The sequence below is a fragment of the Pyrus communis genome, chromosome 10, assembly GCF_963583255.1.
Source record: "Pyrus communis chromosome 10, drPyrComm1.1, whole genome shotgun sequence".
In the NCBI taxonomy this organism is placed as follows: domain Eukaryota; kingdom Viridiplantae; phylum Streptophyta; class Magnoliopsida; order Rosales; family Rosaceae; genus Pyrus; species Pyrus communis.
In genome coordinates, this window is record NC_084812.1 from 5673328 (window position 1) to 5695465 (window position 22138).

Below are 22138 nucleotides of genomic sequence, written 5' to 3' on the forward strand. Positions count from 1 at the left end.
CGGCCCAAATTCACAATCTATTAACAGTTTTATTGTGACCCAGTTATACGCTCATGTCACGTTAATTAACGACAGACGTGAAGCTCATGTCACGTTAATTAACGACAGACGTGAAGTTTTAACCCTTAGACTCATGTGATGTTGTAGTCGATGGCGGAATCAAGAACTTTCAACGGGACGGGCTATAATTTTCTTTTCCTCCGGTTATTATGTGTTAGTGATGGACTAACTTTGTCCTGGGAGTCAGGGTTGAGTTAACCAATGTTTGCTCAAAGGTGTGAACTAGTCTCTACCAAACGAAGAGGGCGAACTTCATGAAAATTTGCACTACAGTTTTGTAGCTCAAGTAGTTAAGTGCATCTCCTCTTGCACTCGAAATCCGGTCCGAGTGAATTTCTTAATAATTTGTTCACCCCTCTAATCAATTTAGTCTACTTATGTAACAAAAATGTGATGCTTGATCCCCAAGAAACTTCTTATTGATGATTGCTCTACAAACATCCCATATGAAGCCCATACATATTGTATTGCTCAGGGTACTTCAATAGTCTAAAAAACCACTACATGCTTACACAAACTTCCGGGATCGACCGAGAACGGAGCGACCGAGAAAACATTCACATTCATGGACGAAGTCCCGAGAAAACCATATGAATTTTCCTCCAAATCTTCTCACCCACTTCCCTTATTTACTATAAAATTTCTACTTATTACATCTACCAATGATACCATAAAAATGGCCTACTTACATTTTGGGAGAACAGTCATCGCTTGGAGTAAGACCGATTCTCCCAATTATTCGACATATATAGCACAAAGCTCTCTATATATTACGTTACACAGCACTAACAGTCACCACCTCGGGGAATATTTCATCCAATGCCAGAAGGCTCCGTTATGCACCGGTCTGCACGGCTGCCTTCTGAACAAAACCCTTGATGTCGAAAGCATCAGTGCCCTTTTTGGTAATAACACCCTGCTAAGTGAACACAAGGTCATCACATTCAAACACAATGGGCTCTAATTGATTATATCACATAGAGAAGAGTGAGTATACCTTCTCGGTTATGATACCGGTTATTAAATTGGCAGGGGTAACATCGAAAGCTGGGTTCCAGACAGCAATTCCAGATGCAGCAACTTGTTCCCCGAGCCCTCCGTGTGTGTTCAACAATTCCTTTGGGGATCTCTCCTCTATTATTATCTCTTCCCCGGAGGAAAGAGATAAGTCGATGGAAGTGAGTGGTGCAGCCACGAAAAATGGAATGTTATGGTGCTTTGCACTTACGGCAACACTGTAGGTTCCAATCTTGTTAGCGGTGTCACCTGAATTAAGTAAATCAGTTACACAAACCTCCATATGAATAGAATGCTAAAGCAGATGAGTGGTAGATTCCATTTCAAATACCATTTGCAGCCACACGATCTGCTCCAACAACTACAGCATTCACACGTCCAAATTTCATTAATGCAGCTGCAGCAGAATCTGCTATAAGAGTGCCTGGTATGTTATCATGCACCAACTCAAATGCTGTGAGTCTGGATCCCTGTAATTGATTTATAATCGTGTATCAATAATATTCAGTAACGCATTTTGAATATTTTCACTTAAGTGAGTAGCTAAATACAACTATCAGCTCAATGACCTGACATTTACACCACAAGAGTGGCTAAATATAACACCTAGGCAGGCTTCCAATCATGTTCGGATGCAATACTAAATCCCAACAATACTTTCACCCGACTTCAAACAACAGCATGCTACTACTCTCAAGACCACCTTGTTTAACTAATATCAACACTTAACATATGTGAATATCACGAAAAATTCTGTGGAGAATGTTTGATGCTAAGAAAAAATCGAACACCTAGAGAGTTGACACTCACTTGATTGAATGGACGCGACTCTGTACAATAGGCCCTTTCTAACACTCCTTCGGTATGAAGTGAACGGATGACACCAAGAGCAGTACCATAACCAGCTGTTGCAAGACTGCATTTAAAAAACATATCACGGTCAGACAAAACCAATATGAAAAATTGAGTCCATATATGTAAAACCACCCTGTGTTTGTTCAATGTAAATAACCAAATCATCAAGTATGCGTTCCCGGGAAAATACCTGCCAGTGTTGCAATGGGTCAACATAGAAATGTTCTTAGAGTTTCCCAGTAGGTGTTGAATAAAACTTGCTCCATGAGATCCAATAGCCTTGTTTGAGGCTACATCGTCCTTGAGCATGATTTCGGAAGCTTCTATGTAAGCCTATCAAATTGAGCAAACAAAGCAAGTACAACGGAAGATTAGCATTATCAAATAGATTCTTAGGGCCAAAATCAAATCACAAGAAAAGTAACGTTTCAGATTTCGAAGGAAAGAGCACCTCAAACACTTTCCATGCGTCCGAAGTAGTAGTGGCAACCTCGGATGCAATTTGCTTCAGTTTAGCTGCAGCATCCGAAAGATTGACAGCAGTTGGTCGGCTAAAATGGACACCACACAATCAGAATGCCGCATCAATTCCACAATTCAAACACTTGAAAACTACAAACATACCTGGAGACAAGGTACTCCAATTTCATGACAATGAAAGAAAACGCTTCGTCGGGGGTTCCATTGAAATCCTCCAAGTTAAAAATTTCCACAGCCAATGAGAGAGCCGCCGCGATAGCAATGGCGGGTGCGCCGCGCACCACCATATCTTTGATTGCGTGCCTGAAAAAAGAAAACAAGAACCGAATTCGTAAAACCAGAAAACAAAAGATTCATAGCACTTGGAAAGAGCAAAGCTTCAGTCTTTCACCATCCATCTGTGGAGTCCCGGATATCCAAATACGTACTTTGCAATGGGAGCTTCGTCTGTTCAAAACCCACAAACCTAATAGTTAAATTCTACCATTTTTTCGCTGAGAGAGAGCTTAATCCCATAAAAATTTAACAAATAAATACAATTGAATTCTTAGAGAGAGAGAGAGAGAGAGAGAGAGAGACCTGATCGAGTAGCTGAAGGGAGCCGCGCTTGTAGCAGATGGCCTGGAGGGAGTTGGGCGCTGGGGTACCGTCTGTGAACTCCATTTCCAGCTGAGCCTAGTACGACGACGTTTCCAATTGCGTTAGAGTTTTAGGGTTTTCAGTGAAAGAAGAAGGAAGGGGAGGAGGAGGCAAAGTTAAGGTTACCTGACGGTGCTGCTTCTGCTTCCGGTCAGCTTCTGTGTCTCTCTCCCTCTTCTTCTTCTTCTGTGCTGTTGCCTGCTGCTGGAGACTTACCGGTGGAGGCAGGGAAAGAACCGCTTGTTAATGGGCCACGTCTGTGGAACGGGCCCAATGCTACAAAATGTAGGGCCCATTTGGCATGTGATTTTTAAAGGTGGTATCAGTTTTACAAAGCTATGGACCGTTTGGCATGTGATTTTAAAGATTATTATCCAGGAATGTTTTTAGGAAGACTAAAAACGCGTATTTATAAATAAAAGTATTTTTTCTAATATTAAAAATATCATTATTTATCTTTTTTAGGGGTCGGAAAAACTCATATAGACATTTCAGCATCTCCTAGTTACAAGATTGGCTTCCACACGAGCAGCAGGTTTCGAACCTGAGATCTCCAATTTTTTGTTTTAAGAAAGTCTTGTAATCCGTCATTTACCACTGAACCACCAGCATATTTAGAAACAATAGTTTCGAGAGAAGTATCAGCTCTATATCAGCCAATCAACAGTACCAAACCACTCTTAAAAGGTCAACACAGTATTCGTGATGAGATGAAAAATAGCAGGAGGCAGATTGTCTGCTCTCCTAATATGGTGCCCTCCTATTTTGTGCTGTCACGGTTAAGCCACGTTAATATTTTATATTAAATTTTTTATTTTTTATAGAGATAATAAGACAAAAAGCAATAGGAATATAAAATATTAACATGGATTAACCGTGACCATACAAATAGGAGAACACCATATTCGGAGGGCAGACAATCTGCCTCCAAAATAGCAATGTTAAAAGGCACAAACCAAGAAAATATTCGAGTGAGAAAAGGTATAGTTTAAGTGATTTGTCCAAATATCAAGAAAGGGTGAATGTGACTCGTCAAGTGGTCCCAAGTATATAATATGAATTTTACATTTTTTTTTTTAACAAACGATATTTTTGAAGAATGGATGATCTTAATCTCACAAGAAGCTAGTAATAATGTAGTTCAAATTTACTTTTGGCGAGAATCGAATCTAAGACCTCTCACTTATAAGTGAAGATGAATATCACTAGATCATAGTACTAAGTGATTACGTTTATTTATTTTACGTATTTCATCAATTATTATTTTATATATTTGTTGGATCTTAGCCACTCCTCCATTCACTTAATATAGATAATATTGCTTGCTAAAAAAAAAAGTCAACTAATATTTTTGTGTGAAAAATATGGGTCGGAAAATTATCATATTTAGCTGACTATTATTGACCCTTGTTGTCCATTTTGAATACTATTGTAGTTTTGACTACTTTCCTTCTTTAAAATAATTACAGTTTTTGTTAGAAAATTTTCCTTCAAGGAGGAATAAGGAAGGAATGGAAGAATTTAAAGTTGATTTGAATTTTGATATTTAGATATTTAATTACGAATTTTAGGAGAATGTTAATATTTTTTTATCTTCATGAAAAATTTAGAAGCGAACTGATTTCAGTTCTTTTTATTTTAGTAAATGTAGACAACTTAATAATCAAAATAATTCTAATTCTCAAGTTTTGTGAGTAAATATGTATTAAAATAACAAAACAAATGTCCTAAAATATTTATAAAAAAAATAGATTATTAAAAACGTTTATGTAAGAAACTGATGTACTCTCGTAAAAGAAAATGATGGCCACAATTCACTAGTCAAAAGCCATTGTGTCGTCAAACCTCACCGATTGATAAAAGATTTTTCTTCATTTAAAAAATAAATATAACAATCAAAACAATGTTTTTTCTTCATTTGTCAAAAAATAATATTTGATTACTTAAAGATACGTAAAAATTTTTATTCAAAATTCTTCATATTTGTATTACAGAATTTTGTATATATGATCAAAACAGTTCATATTATAAATCACTATGTAAATATTCTCTAAAAAAATGAATTAAAACTAGATTGTTTAGTCAATCTATTGTACCAAATAAATAGAAGATTTGTAATACTTTTACTAATTTCATTCATCTATTTTAGTTTTAATTTAATTTTATGCAAAAATAACTTTACAGAATAATTTATAATATAAGCAATTCTAATCATAAGAACATCGTTTTATAAATTGGCAACGCATGGTTTTATATATTAGCAGAAAAAGAAGATTTTATTCTAATTTAAACACAAAACTATATAATTTAATTGGGAAAAAAAAAAAAAAAAAACAGTTGTCACACGCATAGTGTTTGAATAATCCGTACGATTTCTTTCCACAACTGTAATGCGCCTCAACCCGTTCTGTCAAATCCCCAGCCCTCCCACCAAACTACCAGAATTTCCATTTCCCCCTTTTTTCTCCTAACAAATTTCTCACACGGCTTTCCATTTTCTCCACAAATTTTCACTAACTTTCTCAATTCGGTAAATCCGGTGCTGGGAATTGCTGGCGTTTTTGGGCAGTTTCCGTCTCAGGTAATCCGGTCTGTCTTCTTCTCAGATGCAGCTAAAGTTTCAAGCTTTAATTTGTATTTTTTCCCCCAATTTAGCTACTTGTATGCGGGAAACGAACCCTTTTCAGATCCGGGAGTTTTCCATTGGAGAAATGCCACTGTTTCAGCTTCGAATTCGAAGTCTTGTATAATTTAGGACAAACCCATGATTGCTTAAGCCTTCATATGCTAGGATTTTGTTTCTGCATTCAATTTGTTAGAGGTGGGGGAGCTTGTTGGATTACTGTTTATCATTTTGAACCATTAATTTATGATGCATTGAATCTTAGGCTCCTTCATCGATTCAATGCGTGTTTTCGTGCGGTAATAGAGTGAATCCATGTTGAAAGACGGAGTTGTTCATTGCTATCTTGAGATTTGTATTGAGCAGACGCATTTTTGATACCGGGAAACTGTGTAAAGTTGTATGATGTTTTTAAGTTCTAACATGCTTGTATGATCTTTGTATTGTGGATGTAGAATGAAAGGATGCTTTTATGGACTGAAGGGTAAACACCTCTCTCTTGTTACCATTGTTCTCTTGTGCACCACCATTCTTATATGGGGATGGAAGAAAACCCCGATTCTTACTGGCTTGGTACCGCCCCAAACCCGTTTGCATTTGGGTCCAGGTTTGTCTCTATACTTTAGTAGTGCATTTCTTTTCCTTTAGACAAACGCTGTTGGTTTTCTGTCAATACTCAATAGCTTGTCTGTATTTTCCATTTGGTGTTCGGTGCAGAGATAACGGATGATTTTGTAGATAACAATGTACCTTCAGAACAAGAAATAGATGTAGGCAAAGGGGTAACAACATTTGTTCGAAAAGATACTGTAAAAGAAGAATTACAACTCGGAGCTCCACCAGACTCTGAACAAAACTCTGATAAAAGTGAAGAGATTAGTAGTGACATAGCATCAAACCAGGTTGAGAAGAATGGTAAGTATTGTTTTCCTTTGTGCTCTTGGAGTTAGATCCTTGTGAAGAGTTTGTGATTGATATGTTGGTTTTCTGATTGTATATCTGAATTTGTCGTACGTCTTGTAAGTCAAACTGTTGCGTTCACTAGAGTAGCATGGTGGTGTTGTGCCAAATCAAATATTCTCTTAAAATTATCTTGTTATGACATTACTATCTTGTTTTTCTTTTTGTACAGACATGTTCAAATGTTGACATTCATCCCTGTAATTCTATTTCTCTTGTCAACATGTCATCTTTATGCTTTAAACATCATGAAATAATATGGACTTGAATTGTATGTTATTATGGTGCAGGGATTTTAACAAGTGTGTCAAAAGAAAGAGAAAAACATAAACAAGTTCAGGAAGCGGAAATAGATGGCAAGGCTGTTGATGTAAGACAGAAAGAAAAAGCAGAGGAAAATAATGCAGATGTACAAAAGCAAAATGGGGAGATAGGGACATCATTAGGTTCTGCGTATGCAAATACCTCAGTTGACAAGTTGACAACACACACACAAACTCCAGGTAATAATCTCTTTTAAGTTATGCCATAAAAGAATCTACCTAGACCAATTTGTTATTTGTTAGCTTTCGTGATTATATTACTGATTGTCATTTATCTGATGATAGCTCCAGTCTGCAATTATGCAAAGGGAAAATGGGTTGTGGACCATAAGAAGCCTCTGTATTCTGGGCATGGCTGTAAGCAGTGGCTGTCAAGTATGTGGTCTTGCCGGAAGACACAGCGCACGGATTTTGCCTATGAGAAGGTTTCATGGCAGCCCAAAGATTGCCAAATGGAAGAATTTGAAGGCTCTAAGTTCTTGAAAAGGTATTAAAATGTTAAAATTAAACAGTTTCGATTGCAAGGTTTCATATTATTACTATTCTTTGTTTGGATCTGGTCTGATGTGACCTTAGCCCCCTCCTATGCATAAATCTGATCTATAATGATTGTTTCTTCTATAGATGCAATCCATTCTGCGCTCAAGTTAACGAACAAGTTATGTTGTTTTAGTTAGTAGATCTCTTATTTCGTACACATAAGTATCAATCGAGGATTCGGTGGCTTCATAGACCATTGGTGTTTCTACACTTGACCTTGCTAAGGCTTGCAGCACTTTCCAAACAATGGACACCTCAAAAATACCTTGCATTTTAGTTTCTCTTGTCCGTTCATCTATTTGAAGAATTTAAGGTTTTTAACCTTTTTTTCTTTAGGTTTTATTCACTTTGAGTGATTTATTTGCTTCTTTTTCTTCTTTATTTGTCAGAGCGACTATAGCCTGACGTACTGTGATAATGTGAGTATTGTATTATTGTATTCAGGATGCAACACAAAACTCTAGCTTTTGTTGGAGATTCATTGGGCCGACAGCAGTTCCAGTCGTTAATGTGCATGATCACAGGTGGTAAGGAGAGGCATGATGTTATAGATGTGGGGCCTGAATACGGGATAGTCCAAGCGCGTGGTGATCTCCGCCCTGGTGGGTGGGCATATCGGTTCCCAAGCACCAACACTACCATCCTCTATTACTGGTCATCAACCCTCTGTGATCTGGAGCCTATTGATCCTTCAAACCCAGCCACTGACTATGCCATGCACCTTGATAGGCCACCTGCATTCTTGCGCCAATATATTCATAAACTTAACATCCTGGTCCTCAATACTGGGCACCACTGGAATCGTGGAAAGCTTAAAGCTAACCGCTGGGTAATGCATCTTGGGGGTGTGCCGAACACTGACAGGAAGATAGCTGTGATTTGGAAGGCCAAGAACGTGACAGTCCACAGTATCATTAATTGGGTGAACTCCCAGCTCCCAAAATACCCAGGTCTCAAAGCTTTCTACCGGACCATCTCGCCGAGGCATTTTGTAGGTGGTGAATGGAACACAGGAGGAAGCTGTGACAACACCACTCCTATGTCAATAGGAAAGGAAGTATTGCAAGACGTGTCTATTGACACAGATGCTGCAGGCGCAGCGAAGGGAACAGGGGTTAAGCTCTTGGATATAACAGCTCTATCCCAGGTTAGGGATGAGGGTCATATGTCCCGATTCAGCATAACAGCGAAACCAGGCGTGCAAGATTGTCTGCATTGGTGTTTACCTGGTGTTCCAGATACATGGAATGAAATTCTTTTTGCACAAATCTAGTCCAATGTAATTGATACCGGTGAAGTTTTTCTCAAACGCCTGAAAACGGCTCCATGGTTCAGGTCAAGGGTTGAAGGCCTCCATCCCAAAGAAGGGGAGATGTCACGGGCGAAGTTCTACATTGAAGTTGGGCACGGACTTTGATTGCTGGAGAAAATGGCGACCAGATGATTCACCGACCACAACATTATGCGGACAATGTGAATCCCGGTCCCTGTGGTGTACTTTGTTTATCTCTTGTTGTAGGTTTGTATCTTCATTGATCGATACCTTCTCTTCAGTTTTGGTTAGTTTGCTTAACCCCCGGGATTGAGGCTGCGAAATTTCAGATATTCTGCAGAGGGAGGTAGGATTAGAGATCCAGGATTGAAAGAATGAGATTTTCAAGTCATGAATTTATTGTGTAGAATTTTGTGTACTCGTAAATTGTAATGTCAAATTCCAAATAGTCGAATATATACAGCTTTTTAAATCTTCCATCGGCATTTTCTATGGGAATTTTGTTGCTTTTGCACACATTCATCTGATCCCTTGATAATATTGAAAACGAAAAGTCAAGCACAAGAATCAAACCAAAGAAACTGAAATTATTCGATAATTTATTATGTTTTCGATATAAGGGATAATTTACTTCAAAATAATCTAAACTTCAAGAATGCGAACTCAAACTTGAGTTTATACGAGAGTTTATCATTGAAAGTGGATTAAATCGATCAGACTTAACAATGATGATATTGAATTTGTAAAATTAGGCAACCATCCTATATAGTAGGAAAAACATAATTCCATCGCTAAAATAGATTCTACGAAAAAAAGACGACTTATCGTCCGTTGAGCAAAAAATAATCAAAAAAATTATGGAGGCGACACGTAAACTTTTGGGTGAAAAGATAAAATTACTCTCGAGACACATCGGGATTCTCACGCGCATGCAACAGACAATGAGTCAAAGATGATCAAAATAGTATTTATTCAAAACTCTCACCGAAAAAGATAACTCCCAATCATTCTATTTAAATTGGGATTGATTACCATGTTAATTGCAAGATATTATGTCACATAATGTCTTACAATTAATCTCATAAAACCACCATAAGTGGGCGGTCCCTATTCTCCAAATAGGGCTGACCACACCCCTATAAATAGTCTCATTTTTCTTCAAAAAGCTAAGTTCATTTTCTTCCAAAAATTCCTAAACACCTTATCTCTCAAATTCTAACTTTGGCATCAAAGATTCTTTGGCCAAAACCCCTTATTCATCGTGGGTGCTTGAGACTCTTGACCTTGATCTTAGGTGTTATTAATTTACAATTGCATTTTTGTCAAATGAGAAGAATGCGGAAATTTGCATCTATATCCTCTATTTTGTTTTAACTCATCCATAAAATAGGTAAGAAATCATTATTTTTTGAACTTTCTGGTACATTTCTCCCATTTTATTAAAATATCTATCAAAACTTTAAGAATTCAACTTATTTACTAATTAATATTTGATTCTTTGTTTTGTGAACTTTTTAAGATATTGATTAATGTTGATAAAAGTTGAAATCATGTCAAAATCTTCCCATCTAGCTTTTATGGACAACCCACTAAATTGCTATTACACACCACATGGCGTCACCTCAACGCTCCACGTGTTGTTGTCCTAAGATTTTTTTAGTAAAAAAAAGGATCCATGTCCTAATAATTCCCACTCTCTAATTACCCACTTGATCATCCACGTAATCACCCATAAAATCCAGATTAACCTTCCTACCCAAAAGCCACGATCACGTGCTTCTCATTCACCAACGCACTCAATCTTCCAACCAATACCTGCGCATTCCAACGCGCCAAACATGCGCCACAGCGTCCTCCGCGAAACACCAGATCCAAACGCCCCGGGGATCCTCCACGCGTCGATATGTCATTCGTCGTTTTGCCAGCTGGTTTTCGAGCGCGTCGAAAAGCAAAAAACGCTCTAAATATTCAAAAAAAGGAAAAGCCAGCGTTTCCCAACGGTCACACGCATCTCTCTCTCTCTGTCTCTTTCTCGCTCCTCTAATTCTGCGATCGCCAATCGACTCCCAATTTGCTATAACATCCGATTTCCTGCTGACCCACAAATTCTCGGCTCCGAAATTCCCCATTTGATCGTCGGAAATGGCCGAGGATTTTTCCAAAGCCGTGGATGACGGTCTCAAGTTCTCCAAACGACTATACTTCGGGAAGGATCGAGCGGTGTCGCCGCCGAAGCAGCCGCCGTCGATGGACAAAGCGACGTCGTGCGCCTTCCTCCCGACGGCGCCGATGGTCTACGCGGTCATCTCCGACCCGGGCATCGTCGACAATCCGGACATCCCCAGCTACCAGCCCCACGTGCACGGAAGGTGCGACCCCCCGGCGCTCATTCCGTTGACGATGAACCGGGTCGAGCTCCAGGTCGATTGCTACATGGACACCGCCTTCATTCGGGTTTCTGGGTCGTGGAGGGTCCATTGCATAAAGGGTAACAAGAGCTGCGGTTGCCGCGTTGCCATTCCTATGGGTGAACAGGTGCGTAAATTCGAATAAAGTTAGAATCTTTTTTTGCTTCTCTGGATTCAATCCGTTAAATTATTGCTTTTGGAGTCTCTGATTTGTTGAACTAGTTCTTGGGTTTTTGATTTAATGATGATATTGTTGCTGAAATGTGGAAATTTTGAAATTGATTGAATTTTTAGGTGTGTTGGTTTTGATCCCTATTGTTAAGCAAATTATATATTTGTGCTAACAGGGTTCAATTCTAGGTGTTGAGGTTGACGTAAACGGTAAATCGTACCATACTCAACTCAGTCAATTGGAAGATGACAAGGAGATGGAGAAGATGACCCATGTAGAGGGAGGCTTTCTCAGAGTCAAACCTCATATATTTACATTGACAACCCCTCAGGTAATAATAGCTTACCAAGAATCGGCATACCTTTCGTTTTTACAGTTTTCGGTTTTTATTATCATCAGAATCCTGTATTTTAATTCTTGTTCTTTTCACTAAAATGTACTCTTCTTGTTCTTTCAAGGTCAATGGGGGAGCCAATATCTCAATCAAAATGAGTTGGTCTCAGAAATTATCGTATTCGAATGGCAATTTCTCCTTGAATGTACCATTCACTTTTCCGGAGTATGTCATTCCCCCAGGAAAGAAATACCTGAAAAAGGAAAAGATCCAATTAAACGTGAACTCTGGCGTTGGAACTGAAGTTTCGTGCAAGACAGCTAGTCATTCTTTGAAGGTGCAGCGTTGATCATAACTCTGAGGGCTTATTATTTTTGTAAGCAAGGTGACAACCTTTTTATATTTCTCTTGACTTTTCCAGGAATTACGGGGAATAAGCCAAGTTGGAAAATTGGGTTTTCTGTATGAGGCAGATGTTCTCAATTGGTCAAATACCGACTTTAATTTCTCATACACGGTAAGGCTCGCATGCATTTTTTTTCCAGCTATATGTGGACAGATTCTACAAGGTCTTTGTCATTCTAACATATTTGGGCATTTTTAGGTCTCTTCAAGTCATACACATGGTGCTGTTCTCGTGCAGTCACCACCCATGCATGACATTGATCAAAGAGAAATATTCTCTGTCTATCTTCTACCAGGAAACGAGCAGAGCAGGAAGGTTGGTGTTATATTAAATAGAACTTCTACATTTCATTTTTTATTTCTTACTCTGTATTTTCTTTTTTCTTAAAAATTTATTCTTATCTTCCCTCCTAATTGGTCCTTCAGGTTTTCAGAAGGGATGTAGTGTTTGTTGTTGATATTAGTGGAAGTATGCAGGGAAAGCCACTTGATGATGTTAAGAATGTACTATCTGCAGCCCTCTCGAAGCTTCATCCAGAAGATTCGTTCTGTATTATAGCTTTTAATGGACAGACTTTTTTATCTTCTACATCAATGAAATCGGCTACCAAGGAGGCTGTTGAAAGGGCCATTGAGTGGATTGGCATAAATCTTATTGCTGGCGGTGATACAGATATATTGCCTCCCCTTACCCAAGTATTTTCTCAAGCTTGTTTGCCTCTTTGTGAATTCTGCCATTAAGTTTACCAGTTATGTTTCTTTCTCATTCTTTCATGCATAAGCACATGGCTATCTATTAAGTATTAAGGTACATTACAGTAGTAAAAAATGATAATTTTAAGGAGTATCCATTTTTCATGGTCTAGTCCTTCTGCATCTGGATATGAGTGTTTGTGTGGATATGTATATTTGCCAGTTTACCTGTTTAATTTTTAATCCCTATTTATATGGTCTTCAAGGATTTTCTAAAATAATATCATTTGAGAGTTATTCATTATCTTTTGTTGCTCCTCTATTTTAGGCAATAGAGATGCTATCGAACACTCGGGGTTCATTTCCTATCATCTTCCTTGTTACTGATGGGTCTGTTCAAGATGAGAGGCAAATTTGTGATGCAATGAAAAATCGACTTACAGAAGCAGGTCCTATAGCTCCACGTATATACACTTTTGGAATAGGTAAGGGTTTTTGCTATTGTGCCATTAGAGACCAGGCTAGTATTATATTTTCAAGTGACATTATAGCCTCTATCTGATGATTTAAGATCATTTAAGAGTACTTTGCCTCTGCCAGCATAAAGTCACATTTATTTTATCATCAAGCACACATTGTTTTTAGTACACTTGCATTAGAGGAGAAAAAATAACTACGTTGTCTGCTCTATCTTCTGGCTAACTTTCATAAAAAATATTCCAGGTACATTCTGCAACCATTATTTCCTTCGGATGCTTGCAATGATTGGAAGGGGCCAATATGATGCTGCGTATGATATAGGTCAGTTGACCATCTTTTTCTGGGAAACGATCTTTTATTGCGGAGACTGTGTTTTGTACTTCAGCTAATATGAAGTATCTGATATCTTATAAAAACATATGAATACTGGACCTTAGAGCTTGTATGAATCTTGGTCTCTCTTGTCAAATAAAAAGCTTTTATAACCCTAAACTTGTAGAAACTTGACCTTCAAATCACAAATTATATGACTCACCTTCTGTTGTCATATGGCCGTGAACAAATATCGCAATGGTTTATCAGAAATTTATACTAACTTCTTTTAGCTGTTGTACGTACTTAATTAAACCCTAATCTTTATAAATTTATATTCTTTTGTTTTCAGATTTGGTCGAGTCTCGAATGCAGAACCTATTTACCAGAGCTTCATCTGTGATTCTTTCAAATATAGCTGTTGAGACATTGGATGATCTTGACGATGTTGAGGTATGCTCATTCTGTTTTAAGGGTTTGTGGCCTTTTGTATTTACAATTTGAACCCAACATTACACATCGACTTACTGGCTGTTTCATTTTGGACATTATATTCAACTTACATCAACTTTAACAATTTATCTTGACTTATCATGACATATCTGCAATTTATGCATTAGGTGTTCCCTTCCCATATTCCAGACCTCTCATCTGAGAGTCCATTAACTGTATCTGGCAGATTCCGAGGAAAGTTTCCCAGCACACTTAAGGTTAAAGGTCTTTTACCCGATATGTCTAATATTGAGATCGATTTGAAGTTACAAGATGCAAAGGACATAACTCTTGACAAGGTAAGGGCACAACTAAGCCATTGACTTGTTAGCTTAACTACAGTTTGACTTCTGCTCATAAATCTTTTTAGACTAATTTTTATGAGTAAACAAGTATATTATTGGCCAGTCTGATAGTTTTGCTATTGAGTTGGCTTTGCCAGTTCTGTATTTTCGTGAACTGAATGATGGTGTTCGTTGTGTTACCTCCTACTGGATTGTACACTTCTCTCCATGCATGCACGATTCCAGTTCACATTCCATTTTATCTTGGTTTAAGTTGTAGTTGCTTAGTCCCATACAAAATATCTGTTTCAGCACTAATGCATGATCACATCAATGAATTATTTTGCCATTTCAGTACAAGTTAGGGTTCTCTACGTTCTTATTCCAGTTAAAATAAATCCTCCTGTCCTTCGAATTTTGCAACAAGCCATCAACAGGACTGTACTTTATTTCCTGTTTCCTGACAATTTTTCCCTTTTCTGTACAGATATGTACAAAAGGACAGATTGAGTTGCTGACTGCTCAGGCATGGTATGGAGATAACAAACAGCTTGAGGATAAGGTTTGTTGCTTGCTTCACTACATTTCCCTAGCCTGAAAATTAAAAAGTAGGGAGGTTAGGAAAAGATGACCACCTCCCTCAACCTCCTCTATCTCTCATTTCCTCCACGTATTTCCTCTCTATCTCTAAACCAAAAACTAAAGACGAAAATCTTACCAAGCGTCCTTGATTTTCGAAGTTGTGCCATATGCCACTTAATCTAACGAATCCGTTTCCACTTCATAGTAATTACGAATATTCTGATGTTATATCCTACCATTTGCAGGTAGCTAAACTGAGCATGCAGACCAATGTCATGAGTGAGTATACGCGCATGGTGATACTTCACACAGAATTATCTGGATCACAAGAGGTAAGCATTTTTCTAAAACAGAACTAAAATTCTGCCGTGTTGATCTACTGGGACAATTGATAGCGCATCGTGTAGTTATCATCAAGTCCATAACTACTTCGTCGTGCAAAATTAGTGTTTCATTCTATCTTGTTCTTCACCTTATAGTGAGAGATAGTATGTCTTTTTTGAACCTTTTTTTTATTTCCAAAATGATTGCAACTTAAATAGATGAAAGTGTGTGCTTTCGTATATTTGATAGAATATAATCTTTCTGATTGATAAACATCATAACAGGCATCAAAGAAAAGCCGCACAAACGTAACGAGAGACTCTGAAAAACCGATGTTGCTTCCGACACTATCCGTTGGCTTTGGCAACTTAGTGGCAACAGCCGAGAACATTCCTCCTGGATCCGAAGAACAAAAACTCCCGGAAGCTGCTGAAATTTTTGTGAGAGCAGCTTCAAGTTGCTGTGGCGCAATATGGAACAGATGCTGCTGCATGGCCTGCATCCAGTGTTGCTCCAAGGTAAATCCTCAATGTGCAACCGTATTCACTCAGCTCTTCACTGGTCTTGCGTGTGCCGGCTGCATCAACTGCTGTGCGTTCTGCTGGCGTGGATGCTGTGGCGGAGATGGCGGATCGTAAAAATTGGCCGTACGAATTGGACTATCTTGTAGAATACAAATAGTGTATAGGATTTTGTTCATGGCATCAAATACGCACAGCTAGACGGCGAGTAGACGAGAAATTCATGCACCGTTGTAACGTTACTGTTCTCGGATTTCTTTCTTACAGTGGGCGAACATTGTACATTTCAACAGGAATGATATATATGGTTAAAACTAAAATGTCTTACGACACATTCTTCACATTCTTACAGCCAGTGTGCTTCCAGAGGGCTAAGACTTGCGTTTCGTCGATTTCAACACTGTTTTATGCCTGGTTGAAGAAAGATTTATGTACAAGAATGTCCCGAATAAACATTCAAATCTGTTCGTGTTCTTCAATCGTTATTTCCGTCAAAAATATTAATTACAGTGACCATTCCTTCAATGCAAGCAGAAAGAGAGTTCTATGTTTTCCTACAGGTCGATATGAGTTTCTCTGACAGTATTTCCGACTTGTTCCTCAACTTCTACTTCTGACTTATCTTCGTGTTCTCCCGATTCCGAGTCCACTGTTCTGTGGTGGAGCGTCTCCTGGATCTTCGTCACGCCCTTCTCGACCCCCTTCTCAACTGGGCCTATTGCTTGATTTATGGTCAACACAACATCCTTGACAACCTGCTTACATTGTGCAAAATGAATGTATAAATTTAGAAGAATCGATACAGACTACATAATATCCGGTGGATAATTATCGATGGGGAAGAAACTTACACGCTGACCACCGTCAACAACAATGTCCTGAACACTCTCAGTGATACTTGTTCCGGGCGCTTCGACCTTGGTCTCTGTTTTTTCGAGCCTGACTGGGGCGTCACCTGCCTCCAACTTCACTTCTGCCTTGGTTGTTTCAGTGGTGACCTTCCCATACTCGTATGCCGTAATGTAATGGTATGGTCCGGTTGAAAAGACAAACACATGTGCAACTGCCGCAATTGCCATCTGCATATCACAGACACAAACCTGCATTATCTATAGGAGTAAACAAAATTACGACGAAGCTTTTGTGGCCATCATTGATCGAGGAGAAAGATAGTTCCCAAAGCAAGCGACATACTTCAATACAAATCAAGAAATTCTGCAAGCCGCTTTGTAGTTTAACCTCTTTAGGAAGAACACCGAATGTGCATAATAGCGCGATGCCCACACCTTGCCACCAAGTGGCGAACACAATGGCCTTAAAGCTGATGAACTTTGCGAGCGGCCTAATAGGTTCAAGTCTTTCGTGTGTTACATTGTAGAATTGCACAAGGCAATACAATGCCCACATCTGGCTGAAGTTCAGTACAACAGCCATGTATGGATACCTGCAAAGAAGTAAGGCTTGCAGTGTGAATGGGGAGATGCATCTAAACCGGCGCATCAAAAGCATCCATGAAGAATGCCTGAGCAATATGCCATATCTGCATGAATTCCATACCCGTAATACCACTTGAATTCTCCGTCTCCATACACACCAAAGAGCTCCAACACTAAAGCCAAGAATGCACAAACTGTCTTCAGAATCATCTGGACATGCCAAGCATGTATTAGAGCCAACAAAGTTGAATTAAATTTACCGGGCAAAAAGAGTAGCGACTTACATATTGTACAAGGCCAAATTTTTCTATATTGAGCAAATGTTTCCCAAGAACAGATGGTCTTAAGAAGAAGTTGCGAAGGGACCAATGTGGCACGGTGTGATCCTCGTCTTCCCTCCCTTCTATCAGTGGTTTGTTGAGCAGTTTTTCCGATTGGTTTTCAAGTAGTTCTATGACTTTTCTTTCACCTCCTACATAATAACCATCAAGAGTGATTAGGAAAATTATAACATCTTCAAATATTATTGATTAATTAATGGATTTTACAGAGAACATTGTGCGGTTTTAAGGAATTACTTTTAGCAAAGCTTGGAAACGTGTTTTTACCGAGTTTTTCAGGGAAAAAGAAAAACAAACAGCAAATAACTATTTATAACATTACAACTGAGCCCAAGATACACACACAATCCTAAAACTGGCATGACTGTGAGCAGATCCAAATACTAATATATATGTTTCTGAGATCAATGCAGAAATTAACGAGTGACTTACCGAGACAAGCAACTAAGTAGCTTCCGAAAGAATACAAGGCAAATGCTTCGTAACAGTTTCTTAAAATGTCACAGGCAAGAGAAAGGTTCGGGTTCCACAAGGATAAAATCTGTAGAAGTCAAAACCAGAAAATTAATGCCAATATTGCATGACGGAGCCATCAAAAAACAAAGAACACAACAGAAAATGAACACGTTGACGAAGGATACAGATTCGGTCCAGAGAAGAAACCTATAATATCATGTTTCCTTCTCTTATTTTGTTCTTCCTTCTGAACTGCAGGCAGTATACCAAAAATTAAGGGGACAAGGATATGATATTTAGATAGAGGAAATCTTACTGACTCAGTAGCATATACAGGTACCATGAAGACTACGGCAACGAGCCATTTTTGTTCCTGGAAAAGAAATAATTAGGGAATTAAATACTGCTAGTCCAAACTGGAAACCACCAAGCAATCTCTATATTTTCAATTTTAAAAATATTTGAATCAATGATTACATATTAAGCACAAACGAAAGATGAATTTCAAGGTAGTTTGCTTTTCAATTTCGACCATGATGCATTCATTTTCACACCGGTGTAGCAACCGAGAATCGAATAATAAGCATACACCGATTTGAACAATATCACATTCATGCAAGATATGCAGAATTCAGTAAAATTAATATATGAACTGCATTATTGCTAAAGTTATTCCTGAGTAAACAAACATTTAATATCAGAAGAATACCAATAAAAGGAACCCTAAAAGAGTTGTGGAGGTATATATATGGTGGAAAAAGAACTAACACTGGGTTTATTGTACGATCTGAGATGTTGGAAAATGAGAAAAATGGAGAGGACGAGTGCAACAGCTGCAAAACAGGCTCCAATGATAACAGCTGGTTTGTAGAGATCTGCGTATATGTTTCCATGGACTGAATTATAATCTGATGCCATTACTCGAACATGTTCCACTCCCAAAGAATTCATAATTCCTAAACCCTAAAGGAGAGACGATAATATCAATACAGCTATAACAGCTCTCACTGTGAATACGAAATCACCTGAAAAAATCATAAATCCTCGATTAAATAGAAATACAGTAAACTCCAAATTAATAGAACGTATCTCTTACTTGTAACAATGCAAGCAAAACCCTAGTGTTAGAAGGCTTAATTCCGGCTTGGCAAAATTATTTTTTGTCCAGTTTTTTTCATCCGCTGCACATCCATTATGGTCCTTCACTCCTAATTATTTGTTCAATCGAATGACTAAAAACTGTATGAGTGTAGTATACGAGATGAAAAACTGTGTACAGAAATCATTTTCATATCACAACTCATTATAAATTTATTGTTAATTTGGTCCATAATAAGTAGATAACAAAACCAGAAACACTAAAAAGGATTATACGTTAAATTGAAGCCCCAATTAATCCTCCTAACTTTTATAACAAAACGAAAAGAAAGCAAATCAATATATAAACATATATATATATATATATTCATGCAAATTCCCGCCAAAAGCAATAATTAAGATCCCGCCAACCTTATAAAACGTGAGATTTGTCTTGTTTTCTGACTTGTGATGAACATGGTTTTGCCATTGCTGTTGCAGAAAATCTATTCCTTCGAATCTCAACTGATAAGTTCAAAGGAAACAACGGCAGTTAGTTACTATCCATAGGTAGACTTACATTATAAGCTCACGTGTCGACACAACACGTGTGCTTTTTGTTGCAACTTTCTCGTTAGACCAACGACACGTACTTGGTAAGACAGAAAAAACCGAATCAAATTAATTTTTCGGCCACTTCTAAAGCATTAAATGCATGCCACTTCCATGCCACGCTTACCATTTCGTTTTTATTTTTTCGAAAATTCGAAAACTTGTTTTATAATTACTTTTAGTTTTTCACCGAAAAATAAAAACTCAATGCCAAACTTTAAAACTCAAAACTATAGTTTTAAATTTTTACTTTTTTGAAAACTAAAAATTAAAAGTAAGTATTAAATAAGATGAAAATAAAAATAAAAACTAATAATAAATTTGTTATCAAACAAACTCTTAATATATTCAAAAGATTGATATGTTTGATTGCATTTATATATGAAATTGTTATTAGTATTCCAAAAATTTCATTCGACACTTCTTGCAAGTGTATTTTTCTTTCTAATTATAAAAAATTTGAAGTGCCAAATAAAATTTTTGAAGTGCTAATAACAATTCATTTATATATATATATATATATATATATATATATATATATATTTGTAATCCTAATTAAGCGTGCATTGCATGAAAAGTAGAAGCGATTGGTCAAGGTGATTGACTACTATCTTGAAGAGTTCCCATGCAATTTTTACTTGATTCGAGGCCATCAATGGCTTATTTTACATAATTTCTTGTACAGTCCTAATATCAGTAACTAACTGGTCTATTCTCGTGTTGTATAACAAGTGAATCCCATGTCAGAATTATCAACACGTAGTTAAAGAGGTATGTTGAGCATGCATCGGCTTTGAAGATGAAATTTCGTGTTAATATATAATAGTTTGAGTCTCTCAATTAATAATCAATTGACTGATTTTCGAGTTAAATGTATACGATTCAATGACTAAATTTACATGTATGCTGAATTTAGAAGCTATATATCACTGAAAATAGTTACAATAATAAAAATATAACATTATGTAGATTGTAGAGGCGATTCTCTATTGAACTCTAGAGTACAAATACTTTAAGTTTTCAACCGTTAAATCTGTGATAAAAAAAAAAAACACATACTATATAATCTAATGGTTAGTTCTAGCAAAGCGAGAGACAATTGCATGGAGTCGATAAATTAAAGTTGCTTCATTTTTAAATCTAGATATAGCACATAGGTTCACGAGCAATGGAAATGTTAGTCAGATCTCCTTTGAGACACGTGTTGGTCGGATACGGTCAGATGAGTAGTCATCACTATGTCGTCATTTGACACTTGGCAAATCTCCACCTCACTAGCCTCCCCCAACTTGCTTTGGGTTTAGGGTTTAGCAATGGATTGAACATGTTCACGTGCATGCATGAACCCCCACGAACAGCACGTTGGCCCGGCCGCCACAGATCTCATAGCATGCATATTGTGATTTGTTAGGGAGAATTTTAGTGGATTTTGGTGAACAATTAATTCATATAGTTATTTAAATTCACAAAACCACACGCACTAATTTTTCTCATCAACCCTATGTTTACTATAAATCGAGTTAAATTTGCTTACGATCAGTGGTTGATCCATGAAGTTTTCTTTCAAGGGCAAGATGTCCGAACGCGACTTTGGCTTATTTTTCTTGGCTACCTACTCACCCTCAATATTTTGAAAGAGTAATGCTAGGAGACCAAAATTTTAAACTAAATTTACAAATCAAATGATGTGTTGTCAATAAGAAATAAATACGTTAATCAATGCTTAAGTAATAAGTCAATCATCAACAACTACATCATTTGGTTTAAAAAATTTATTCTCCATAATATTATCCATTTTTAAAAACATTTTATCAAGTATCTTACCCACATATAGCCATGCTCAAGAAAAAATATCACGATAATATTGTACTATTTAGTTAGGGTGCATGAGGGGCAATTACATGCATCGACTTTTATGTGAATCCGTCATTGTTTTAACACATACTAAAGTATTGTAAAAAATAAGTGAGATTCAAAATGTGTCCATTTTTTAATATAATAGACTGGTAAATTACTCCATCTTATTGCATAAACTTTTTAGTTTTCTTCATGACATTAGTTGGGGCATATTTTAGTGATTCTTACAAATAAGGACATTGGTAGTTTGCGTTTAATTAGTAACTCTCTAAATAGAGTAATTGGGACATTATTAGTTAAGTTTAAGATGGTAAAATTGGTAATGTCTGTGTTCTTGCTTATATATATGCAGGTTGCTTTTGCTCTGGTCAATAGGAAGATAGATACTGTCTCCTTTAGCATCCTCATTTTAGGGAATTTGCATGAAAAATTATGTGATCAGATATTCATCAATTTTCAGAATTCCTCAATTAGTGGGAAATCTGGTGGGGAACGAAAAATAATAATATAGTGTGAAAAAAAAAGAAAAAAAGAAAAAGAGATACTGGTTGGGAAACAGAAAATATTTAGGTGGAGAAACTT

General features: G+C 37.3%; 4 protein-coding genes across 6 annotated transcripts; 2 read left to right on the forward strand and 2 right to left on the reverse strand.

Annotated features, from left to right (window-relative positions):
* Positions 1-451: 451 nt before the first annotated feature.
* Positions 452-3336, reverse strand: LOC137747243 (methylthioribose-1-phosphate isomerase-like). Its single transcript, XM_068487315.1, has 10 exons — positions 3178-3336; positions 2992-3087; positions 2804-2859; positions 2557-2715; positions 2384-2483; positions 2123-2265; positions 1888-1993; positions 1409-1547; positions 1058-1326; positions 452-976 (listed from the first exon to the last, which is right to left on the reverse strand). Exons 2-10 carry the CDS (start codon positions 3073-3075, stop codon positions 896-898), a joined length of 1137 nt encoding a protein of 378 aa, XP_068343416.1. The 5' UTR covers positions 3076-3087; positions 3178-3336; the 3' UTR covers positions 452-895.
* A 2121-nt stretch (positions 3337-5457) lies between these two features.
* LOC137747385 (protein trichome birefringence-like 16) lies at positions 5458-9224 on the forward strand. Of its 3 annotated transcripts, none has more exons than XM_068487491.1 (6): positions 5458-5640; positions 6130-6281; positions 6392-6589; positions 6925-7137; positions 7243-7444; positions 7942-9224. In XM_068487491.1, exons 2-6 carry the CDS (start codon positions 6131-6133, stop codon positions 8768-8770), a joined length of 1593 nt encoding a protein of 530 aa, XP_068343592.1. In that variant the 5' UTR covers positions 5458-5640; position 6130; the 3' UTR covers positions 8771-9224. The 3 variants fall into 3 exon arrangements, with proteins under 3 accessions (XP_068343592.1, XP_068343590.1, XP_068343591.1); XM_068487489.1 differs by having other exon boundaries at positions 5458-5632; XM_068487490.1 differs by lacking the exon at positions 5458-5640 and adding an exon at positions 5648-5872.
* A 1556-nt stretch (positions 9225-10780) lies between these two features.
* On the forward strand, positions 10781-16085 carry LOC137747588 (uncharacterized). The gene is made up of 13 exons (XM_068487721.1): positions 10781-11305; positions 11526-11681; positions 11809-12021; positions 12106-12201; positions 12289-12405; positions 12516-12785; positions 13111-13267; positions 13506-13583; positions 13927-14027; positions 14195-14365; positions 14838-14912; positions 15178-15264; positions 15541-16085. Exons 1-13 carry the CDS (start codon positions 10913-10915, stop codon positions 15892-15894), a joined length of 2268 nt encoding a protein of 755 aa, XP_068343822.1. The 5' UTR covers positions 10781-10912; the 3' UTR covers positions 15895-16085.
* A 169-nt stretch (positions 16086-16254) lies between these two features.
* On the reverse strand, positions 16255-18667 carry LOC137747589 (protein LAZ1 homolog 2). The gene is made up of 8 exons (XM_068487722.1): positions 18488-18667; positions 18327-18383; positions 17987-18095; positions 17498-17685; positions 17335-17423; positions 16972-17221; positions 16629-16856; positions 16255-16532 (listed from the first exon to the last, which is right to left on the reverse strand). The coding sequence occupies exons 2-8, from the start codon at positions 18351-18353 to the stop codon at positions 16332-16334; spliced, it is 1092 nt and encodes a 363-aa protein (XP_068343823.1). The 5' UTR covers positions 18354-18383; positions 18488-18667; the 3' UTR covers positions 16255-16331.
* Between the last annotated feature and the right edge of the window lie 3471 nt (positions 18668-22138).

Coding starts and splice junctions, on each gene's coding strand:
- LOC137747243 (XM_068487315.1), bottom strand. CDS start 3,075: ATGGAGTTCACAGACGGTACCCCAGCGCCCAACTCCCTCCAGGCCATC. Junction 2,716..2,803: donor CGGGACTCCACAGATGGATG/GTGAAAGACTGA, acceptor TTCTTTTTTCAG/GCACGCAATCAAAGATATGG. Junction 1,548..1,887: donor AGTCGCGTCCATTCAATCAA/GTGAGTGTCAAC, acceptor AATCAATTACAG/GGATCCAGACTCACAGCATT.
- LOC137747385 (XM_068487491.1), top strand. CDS start 6,131: ATGAAAGGATGCTTTTATGGACTGAAGGGTAAACACCTCTCTCTTGTT. Junction 7,138..7,242: donor AACACACACACAAACTCCAG/GTAATAATCTCT, acceptor ATCTGATGATAG/CTCCAGTCTGCAATTATGCA. Junction 7,445..7,941: donor GGCTCTAAGTTCTTGAAAAG/GTATTAAAATGT, acceptor TATTGTATTCAG/GATGCAACACAAAACTCTAG.
- LOC137747588 (XM_068487721.1), top strand. CDS start 10,913: ATGGCCGAGGATTTTTCCAAAGCCGTGGATGACGGTCTCAAGTTCTCC. Junction 11,682..11,808: donor TTACATTGACAACCCCTCAG/GTAATAATAGCT, acceptor TGTTCTTTCAAG/GTCAATGGGGGAGCCAATAT. Junction 14,028..14,194: donor ATGATCTTGACGATGTTGAG/GTATGCTCATTC, acceptor TTTATGCATTAG/GTGTTCCCTTCCCATATTCC.
- LOC137747589 (XM_068487722.1), bottom strand. CDS start 18,353: ATGGTACCTGTATATGCTACTGAGTCA. Junction 17,686..17,986: donor CTACTTAGTTGCTTGTCTCG/GTAAGTCACTCG, acceptor GTTATTATGTAG/GAGGTGAAAGAAAAGTCATA. Junction 17,424..17,497: donor AATTTGGCCTTGTACAATAT/GTAAGTCGCTAC, acceptor TGGCATGTCCAG/ATGATTCTGAAGACAGTTTG.